The 10,000-nt window shown below is 49.0% G+C and overlaps 1 protein-coding gene across 1 annotated transcript in view; it reads left to right on the top strand.

Annotated features, from left to right (window-relative positions):
- The window catches only part of LOC124006491 (tyrosine-protein kinase receptor UFO), a 99,114-nt gene that overhangs the window by 40,280 nt on the left and 48,834 nt on the right, over nucleotides 1-10,000 (top strand). Inside the window, exon 6 of the mRNA XM_046316542.1 lies at nucleotides 9,155-9,353. Within this exon, the coding sequence (XP_046172498.1) occupies nucleotides 9,155-9,353 (199 nt within the window). The remainder of the gene's footprint in view (nucleotides 1-9,154; nucleotides 9,354-10,000) is intronic.

A 10,000-nucleotide genomic window follows, 5' to 3' on the forward strand; every position in this document is an offset into this window, starting at 1 on the left:
TGTTGTTGAGTTCCACTCAGTGTTGTTGAGTTCCACTCTCAGTGACTCAGTGTTGTTGAGTTCCACTCTCAGTGACTCTGTTGTTAAGTTCCACTCTCAGTGACTCAGTGTTGTTGAGTTCCACTCTCAGTGACTCTGTTGTTAAGTTCCACTCTCAGTGACTCTGTGTTGTTGAGTTCCACTCTCATGGACTGTTGTTGAGTTCCACTCTCAGTGACTCTGTTGTTGAGTTCCACTCGCAGTGACTCAGTGTTGTTAAGTTCCACTCTCAGTGACTCTGTGTTGTTGAGTTCCACTCTCAGGGACTCAGTGTTGTTGAGTTCCACTCTCAGTGACTCAGTGTTGTTGAGTTCCACTCTCAGTGACTCAGTGTTGTTAAGTTCCACTCTCAGGGACTCAGTGTTGTTGAGTTCCACTCTCTGTGACTCAGTGTTGTTGAATTCCACTCTCAGTGACTCAGTGTTGTTTAGTTCCACTCTCAGTGACTCTGTGTTGTTGAGTTCCACTCTCAGGGACTCTGTGTTGTTGAGTTCCACTCTCAGGGACTCTGTGTTGTTGAGTTCCACTCTCAGTGACTCAGTGTTGTTGAGTTCCACTCAGTGTTGTTGAGTTCCACTCTCAGTGACTCTGTTGTTGAGTTCCACTCTCAGTGACTCTGTTGTTGAGTTCCACTCTCAGTGACTCTGTGTTGTTGAGTTCCACTCAGTGTTGTTGAGTTCCACTCTCAGTGACACAGTGTTGTTGAGTTCCACTCAGTGTTGTTGAGTTCCACTCAGTGTTGTTGAGTTCCACTCTCAGTGACTCTGTTGTTGAGTTCCACTCTCAGTGACTCTGTGTTGTTGAGTTCCACTCTCAGTGACTCTGTGTTGTTGAGTTCCACTCTCAGTGACTCTGTGTTGTTGAGTTCCACTCTCAGTGACTCTGTGTTGTTGAGTTCCACTCTCAGTGACTCTGTGTTGTTGAGTTCCACTCTCAGTGACTCAGTGTTGTTGAGTTCCACTCTCAGTGACTCAGTGTTGTTAAGTTCCACTCTCAGTGACTCTGTTGTTGAGTTCCACTCTCAGTGACTCTGTGTTGTTGAGTTCCACTCTCAGAGACTCAGTGTTGTTGAGTTCCATTCTCAGTGACTCTGTGTTGTTGAGTTCCACTCTCAGGGACTCAGTGTTGTTGAGTTCCACTCTCAGTGACTCTGTGTTGTTGAGTTCCCCTCTCAGGGAATCAGTGTTGTTGAGTTCCACTCTCAGTGACTCTGTGTTGTTGAGTTCCACTCAGTGTTGTTGAGTTCCACTCTCAGTGACTCAGTGTTGTTGAGTTCCACTCTCAGTGACTCTGTTGTTAAGTTCCACTCTCAGTGACTCAGTGTTGTTGAGTTCCACTCTCAGTGACTCTGTTGTTAAGTTCCACTCTCAGTGACTCTGTGTTGTTGAGTTCCACTCTCAGGGACTCAGTGTTGTTGAGTTCCACTCTCAGTGACTCAGTGTTGTTAAGTTCCACTCTCAGTGACTCAGTGTTGTTGAGTTCCACTCTCAGTGACTCTGTGTTGTTGAGTTCCACTCTCAGGGACTCTGTGTTGTTGAGTTACACTCTCAGTGACTCAGTGTTGTCAGTGACTCAGTGTTGTTGAGTTCCACTCAGTGTTGTTGAGTTCCACTCTCAGGGACTCAGTGCTGTTGAGTTCCACTCTCAGTGACTCAGTGTTGTTAAGTTCCACTCTCAGGGACTCAGTGTTGTTGAGTTCCACTCTCAGTGACTCAGTGTTGTTGAATTCCACTCTCAGTGACTCAGTGTTGTTGAGTTCCACTCTCAGTGACTCAGTGTTGTTGAGTTCCACTCTCAGGGACTCTGTTGTTGAGTTCCACTCTCAGTGACTCAGTGTTGTTGAGTTCCACTCTCAGTGACTCTGTGTTGTTGAGTTCCACTCTCAGTGACTCAGTGTTGTTGAGTTCCACTCTCAGTGACTCTGTTGTTGAGTTCCACTCTCAGTGACTCTGTGTTGTTGAGTTCCACTCAGTGTTGTTGAGTTCCACTCTCAGTGACTCAGTGTTGTTGAGTTCCACTCAGTGTTGTTGAGTTCCACTCAGTGTTGTTGAGTTCCACTCTCAGTGACTCTGTTGTTGAGTTCCACTCTCAGTGACTCTGTGTTGTTGAGTTCCACTCTCAGTGACTCTGTGTTGTTGAGTTCCACTCAGTGTTGTTGAGTTCCACTCTCAGTGACTCTGTGTTGTTGAGTTTCACTCTCAGTGACTCTGTGTTGTTGAGTTCCACTCTCAGTGACTCTGTGTTGTTGAGTTCCATTCTCAGTGACTCTGTGTTGTTGAGTTCCACTCTCAGGGACTCAGTGTTGTTGAGTTCCACTCTCAGTGACTCTGTGTTGTTGAGTTCCACTCAGTGTTGTTGAGTTCCACTCTCAGTGACTCAGTGTTGTTGAGTTCCACTCTCAGTGACTCTGTTGTTAAGTTCCACTCTCAGTGACTCAGTGTTGTTGAGTTCCACTCTCAGTGACTCTGTTGTTAAGTTCCACTCTCAGTGACTCTGTGTTGTTGAGTTCCACTCTCAGGGACTGTTGTTGAGTTCCACTCTCAGTGACTCTGTTGTTGAGTTCCACTCGCAGTGACTCAGTGTTGTTAAGTTCCACTCTCAGTGACTCTGTGTTGTTGAGTTCCACTCTCAGGGACTCAGTGTTGTTGAGTTCCACTCTCAGTGACTCAGTGTTGTTGAGTTCCACTCTCAGTGACTCAGTGTTGTTAAGTTCCACTCTCAGGGACTCAGTGTTGTTGAGTTCCACTCTCAGTGACTCAGTGTTGTTGAATTCCACTCTCAGTGACTCAGTGTTGTTGAGTTCCACTCTCAGTGACTCTGTGTTGTTGAGTTCCACTCTCAGGGACTCTGTGTTGTTGAGTTCCACTCTCAGGGACTCTGTGTTGTTGAGTTCCACTCTCAGTGACTCAGTGTTGTTGAGTTCCACTCAGTGTTGTTGAGTTCCACTCTCAGTGACTCTGTTGTTGAGTTCCACTCTCAGTGACTCTGTTGTTGAGTTCCACTCTCAGTGACTCTGTGTTGTTGAGTTCCACTCAGTGTTGTTGAGTTCCACTCTCAGTGACACAGTGTTGTTGAGTTCCACTCAGTGTTGTTGAGTTCCACTCAGTGTTGTTGAGTTCCACTCTCAGTGACTCTGTTGTTGAGTTCCACTCTCAGTGACTCTGTGTTGTTGAGTTCCACTCTCAGTGACTCTGTGTTGTTGAGTTCCACTCTCAGTGACTCTGTGTTGTTGAGTTCCACTCTCAGTGACTCTGTGTTGTTGAGTTCCACTCTCAGTGACTCTGTGTTGTTGAGTTCCACTCTCAGTGACTCTGTGTTGTTGAGTTCCACTCTCAGTGACTCAGTGTTGTTAAGTTCCACTCTCAGTGACTCAGTGTTGTTGAGTTCCACTCTCAGGGACTCAGTGTTGTTGAGTTCCACTCTCAGTGACTCTGTGTTGTTGAGTTCCACTCTCAGTGACTCAGTGTTGTTGAGTTCCACTCTCAGTGACTCAGTGTTGTTGAGTTCCACTCTCAGTGACTCTGTGTTGTTGAGTTCCACTCTCAGTGACTCAGTGTTGTTGAGTTCCACTCTCAGGGACTCAGTGTTGTTGAGTTCCACTCTCAGTGACTCAGTGTTGTTGAGTTCCACTCTCAGTGACTTAGTGTTGTTGAGTTCCACTCAGTGTTATTGAGTTCCACTCTCAGGGACTCAGTGTTGTTGAGTTCCACTCTCAGTGACTCTGTGTTGTTGAGTTCCACTCTCAGTGACTCAGTGTTGTTGAGTTCCACTCTCAGTGACTCTGTGTTGTTGAGTTCCACTCTCAGTGACTCAGTGTTGTTGAGTTCCACTCTCAGTGACTCTGTGTTGTTGAGTTCCACTCCCAGTGACTCAGTGTTGTTGAGTTCCACTCTCAGTGACTCAGTGTTGTTGAGTTCCACTCTCAGGGACTCAGTGTTGTTGAGTTCCACTCTCAGGGACTCAGTGTTGTTGAGTTCCACTCTCAGTGACTCTGTGTTGTTGAGTTCCACTCTCAGTGACTCAGTGTTGTTGAGTTCCACTCTCAGTGACTCAGTGTTGTTGAGTTCCACTCAGTGTTATTGAGTTCCACTCTCAGGGACTCAGTGTTGTTGAGTTCCACTCTCAGTGACTCTGTGTTGTTGAGTTCCACTCTCAGTGACTCAGTGTTGTTGAGTTCCACTCAGTGTTGTTGAGTTCCACTCTCAGTGACTCTGTTGTTGAGTTCCACTCTCAGTGACTCTGTGTTGTTGAGTTCCACTCTCAGTGACTCAGTGTTGTTGAGTTCCACTCAGTGTTGTTGAGTTCCACTCTCAGGGACTCAGTGTTGTTGAGTTCCACTCTCAGTGACTCTGTGTTGTTGAGTTCCACTCTCAGTGACTCATTGTTGTTGAGTTCCACTCTCAGTGACTCAGTGTTGTTGAGTTCCACTCTCAGTGACTCTGTGTTGTTGAGTTCCACTCTCAGTGACTCAGTGTTGTTGAGTTCCACTCTCAGGGACTCAGTGTTGTTGAGTTCCACTCTCAGTGACTCAGTGTTGTTGAGTTCCACTCTCAGGGACTCAGTGTTGTTGAGTTCCACTCTCAGTGACTCAGTGTTGTTGAGTTCCACTCTCAGTGACTCAGTGTTGTTGAGTTCCACTCAGTGTTATTGAGTTCCACTCTCAGGGACTCAGTGTTGTTGAGTTCCACTCTCAGTGACTCTGTGTTTTTGAGTTCCACTCTCAGTGACTCAGTGTTGTTGAGTTCCACTCAGTGTTGTTGAGTTCCACTCTCAGTGACTCTGTTGTTGAGTTCCACTCTCAGTGACTCTGTGTTGTTGAGTTCCACTCTCAGTGACTCAGTGTTGTTGAGTTCCACTCAGTGTTGTTGAGTTCCACTCTCAGTGACTCTGTTGTTGAGTTCCACTCTCAGTGACTCTGTGTTGTTGAGTTCCACTCTCAGTGACTCAGTGTTGTTGAGTTCCACTCTCAGTGACTCTGTGTTGTTGAGTTCCACTCTCAGTGACTCTGTGTTGTTGAGTTCCACTCTCAGTGACTCAGTGTTGTTGAGTTCCACTCTCAGTGACTCTGTGTTGTTGAGTTCCACTCTCAGAGACTCAGTGTTGTTAAGTTCCACTCTCAGTGACTCTGTGTTGTTGAGTTCCACTCTCAGTGACTCAGTGTTGTTGAGTTCCACTCTCAGTGACTCAGTGTTGTTGAGTTCCACTCAGTGTTGTTGAGTTCCACTCTCAGGGACTCAGTGTTGTTGAGTTCCACTCTCAGTGACTCTGTGTTGTTGAGTTCCACTCTCAGTGACTCAGTGTTGTTAAGTTCCACTCAGTGTTGTTGAGTTCCACTCTCAGTGACTCTGTGTTGTTGAGTTCCACTCTCAGTGACTCTGTGTTGTTGAGTTCCACTCTCAGTGACTCTGTTGTTGAGTTCCACTCTCAGTGACTCTGTGTTGTTGAGTTCCACTCTCAGTGACTCAGTGATGTTGAGTTCCAGTCCCACCCTGTAGCCTTCAGCCTCTCTACCTCCAGTCCCACCCTGTAGCCTTCATCCTCTCTACCTCCAGTCCCACCCTGTAGCCTTCAGCCTCTCTACCACCAGTAGCTTTCTGCTGTAGTGAGCACCACACCACAACACACCACAACACCACAACACCACAACGCACCACAACACAACACACCACACACCAAAACGCCACCACAGCACAACACTACCCAAACACACCACAACACAACCCAAATACACCACAACACCACCCCAACACAACACAACACAACATACTACAACAACACCACCTAAACACACCACAACACAACACACAACACCAAAACGCCACCACAACACACAACATACCACAACAACACACAACAACACACCACCCCAACACAACACCACCCAACGCCAAAACAACACCACAACATAACACCACCACAAAACAACACCATCCCAACACCAAAACAACACCACCCCAACACAACATAACACCGCCACAAAACAACACTACCCCAACACAACATCACCCCAACACAACACCACCCCAACCCCAAAACAACACCACCCCAACCCCAAAACAACACCACAACATAACACCACCACAAAACAACATAACACCACCACAACATAACACCACCACAAAACAACACCACCCCAACACAACACCACCCCAACACCACCCCAACACAACACCACCCCAACACAACACCACCCCAACCACAAAACAACACCACCCCAACACAACACAACACAACACAACACCACCCCAACACAACACCACCCCAACCCCAAAACAACACCACCCCAACACAACACAACACCACCCCAACACCAAAACAACACCACCCCAACACAACACAACACCACCCCAACACAACACCACCCCAACCCCAAAACAACACCACCCCAACACAACACCACCCCAACCCCAAAACAACACCACCCCAACACAACACAACACCACCCCAACACAACACAACTCAACACCACCCCAACACAACACCACCCCAACCACAAAACAACACCACCCCAACCACAAAACAACACCAACCCAACACAACACAACACCACCCCAACACAACACCACCCCAACCCCAAAACAACACCACACCACAACAATAGTCCAGACTGGGATGTAGATCTTAATGACAGTGCTCTCTTCTCTCATCTCCTGCTGTGTGGTCCCGTGTTAAAAGTGTTTACTAGAGTAGCTGTGTGTCGAGGCAGCATGTTATAATGTTCTCTCTGTGATGTTGAACCAGACCAGTCAGCATTAAACTGATGATATGGCACCTCACTGTCTGGGTTAGGGGTCGTGGTGAAAGATGGTGTTAGGGGTCGTGGTGAAAGATGGGGTTAGGGGTCGTGGTGAAAGATGGAGTTAGGGGTTGTGGTGAAAGATGGGGTTAGGGGTCGTGGTGAAAGATGGGGTTAGGGGTCGTGGTGAAAGATGGAGTTAGGGGTTGTGGTGAAAGATGGGGTTAGGGGTCGTGATGAAAGATGGGGTTAGGGGTCGTGGTGAAAGATGGGGTTAGGGGTCGTGGTGAAAGATGGGGTTAGGGGTCGTGGTGAAAGATGGGGTTAGGGGTCGTAGTGAAAGATGGGGTTAGGGGTCGTGGTGAAAGATGGGGTTAGGGGTCGTGGTGAACGATGGGGTTAGGGGTCGTGGTGAAAGATGGGGTTAGGGGTCGTGGTGAAAGATGGGGTTAGGGGTCGTGGTGAAAGATGGGGTTAGGGGTCGTGGTGAAAGATGGGGTTAGGGGTCGTGGTGAAAGATGGGGTTAGGGGTCGTGGTGAAAGATGGGGTTAGGGGCCGTGGTGAAAGATGGGGTTAGGGGTCGTGGTGAAAGATGGGGTTAGGGGTCGTGGTGAAAGATGGGGTTAGGGGTTGTGGTGAACGATGGGGTTAGGGGTCGTGGTGAAAGATGGGGTTAGGGGTCGTGGTGAAAGATGGGGTTAGGGGTCGTGGTGAAATATGGGGTTAGGGGTCGTGGTGAAATATGGGGTTAGGGGTCGTGGTGAACGATGGGGTTAGGGGTCATGGTGAAAGATGGGGTTAGGGGTCGTGGTGAAAGATGGGGTTAGGGGTCGTGGTGAAAGATGGGGTTAGGGGTCGTGGTGAAAGATGGGGTTAGGGGTCGTGGTGAAAGATGGGGTTAGGGGTCGTGGTGAAAGATGGGGTTAGGGGTCGTGGTGAAAGATGGGGTTAGGGAAAGATGGGGTTAGGGGTCGTGAAAGATGGGGTTAGGGGTCGTGGTGAAAGATGGGGTTAGGGGTCGTAGTGAAAGATGGGGTTAGGGGTCGTGGTGAAAGATGGGGTTAGGGGTTGTGGTGAACGATGGGGTTAGGGGTCGTGGTGAAAGATGGGGTTAGGGGTCGTGGTGAAAGATGGGGTTAGGGGTCGTGGTGAAATATGGGGTTAGGGGTCGTGGTGAAATATGGGGTTAGGGGTCGTGGTGAACGATAGGGTTAGGGGTTGTGGTGAAAGATGGGGTTAGGGGTCGTGGTGAAAGATGGTGTTAGGGGTCGTGGTGAACGATGGGGTTAGGGGTCGTGGTGAAAGATGGGGTTAGGGGTCGTGGTGAAAGATGGGGTTAGGGGTCATGGTGAAAGATGGGGTTAGGGGTCATGGTGAAAGATGGGGTTAGGGGTCGTGGTGAAAGATGGAGTTAGGGGTCGTGGTGAAAGATGGAGTTAGGGGTCGTGGTGAACGATGGTGTTAGGGGTCGTGGTGAAAGATGGGGTTAGGGGTCGTGGTGAAAGATAGGGTTAGGGGTCGTGGTGAAAGATGGGGTTAGGGGTCGTGGTGAAAGATGGGGTTAGGGGTCGTGGTGAAAGATGGGGTTAGGGGTCGTGGTGAAAGATGGAGTTAGGGGTCGTGGTGAAAGATGGGGTTAGGGGTCGTGGTGAAAGATGGGGTTAGGGGTCGTAGTGAAAGATGGGGTTAGGGGTCGTGGTGAAAGATGGTGTTATGATGGAAACTGACCACCTAGACTATACTGATGAGGGAAACTGACCACCTAGACTATACCGATGAGGGAAACGGACCACCTATACTATACTGATGAGGGAAACTGACCACCTATACTATACTGATGAGGGAAACTGACCACCTAGACTATACTGATGAGGGAAACTGACCACCTAGACTATACTGATGAGGGAAACTGACCACCTAGACTATACTGATGAGGGAAACTGACCACCTATACTATACTGATGAGGGAAACTGACCACCTAGACTATACTGATGAGGGAAACTGACCACCTAGACTATACTGATGAGGAAACTGACCACCTAGACTATACTGATGAGGGAAACTGACCACCTAGACTATACTGATGAGGGAAACTGCATTCTTTGGGCCAGAAACTGTATCTATCCTATCTTATATGTTATTTAGCCGAATGGATAAAATGAGTTCTGTTTTACATTCGAGATGCATAGAGGTCTCATATTAGACTTCATCAAACACAAGCTGTTACGTAGTTCTGTAGTCGTAGCAACGTTGTAAAATCCCAACCTCACCAACCTACCAGACTATCTCTCTATGTCCTGGACTAAGCGTTCAGGAGAGGACTCTTAGATTATTATTTTGTTATAATGTAATTGAAACATCGTCATCCCCTCGTCAGGTCAAGCGTTCAGGAGAGGACGTCGGTGTCGGGGGGGTGGATCACATGCTCCACAACCAGAATGTGCACATCCCACCCGCCAGCCACCTGATCAGGGATCTGGAGCCGAATAGTGGCTACGCAGTGAGGCTTGCCTGTCACACCACCCAGGGGGTGTCAGATTGGACACACTGGGCCACACTACACACCGCAGAAGGAGGTAGGACCACACCCCTCACGAACCCCCCCTCCCAGCACCTTCATGACTCTTCTGGTCATCCCAGAGTCCTCCTTGCTAGCTAACGGGAGCAACACCAGTAGACAGTTTCCTTCGCTCCCGCCTGCCGAACACCTGCCCTCACTATCGTTAACAAAACTGTGGGAAAACAGTGCAAGGACACTGTCCACGGGCCGCCCCAGCCTCCCACTAGCAGCAGGCGGGAGGCTGGGGCGACGCCATGTGTTGGCTAACTTGTTAAAGACACCGTGTCCTAGCTTGCTCTCTCTCTCTCTCTGTCTCTCTCTCCCTCTCTCTCCTCTCTCCCTCTCTCTCTCCCCCTCTCCCTCCCTCTCTCTCTCTCTCTCTCTGTCTCCCCCTCTCTCTCTCTCCACCTCTCTCCACCTCTCTCTGTCTCTCTCACCCCCCTCTCTCTGTCTGTCTGTCTGTCTGTTTGTCTCTCTCTCTCTCTTCTCTCTCCCCCTCTCTCTCTCTCTCTTCTCTCTCCCCCTCTCTCTCTCTCCACCTCTCTCTGTCTCTCTCTCTACCTCTCTCTGTCGCTCTCACCCCCCTCTCTCTCTCTCCACCTCTCTCTCTGCCTCTCTCCCCCTCTCTTTCTCCCTCTATCTGGGTCAACTGTGCCTGGCTGG

This window comes from Oncorhynchus gorbuscha, linkage group LG19 (genome assembly GCF_021184085.1).
Source record: "Oncorhynchus gorbuscha isolate QuinsamMale2020 ecotype Even-year linkage group LG19, OgorEven_v1.0, whole genome shotgun sequence".
NCBI lineage: Eukaryota > Metazoa > Chordata > Actinopteri > Salmoniformes > Salmonidae > Oncorhynchus > Oncorhynchus gorbuscha.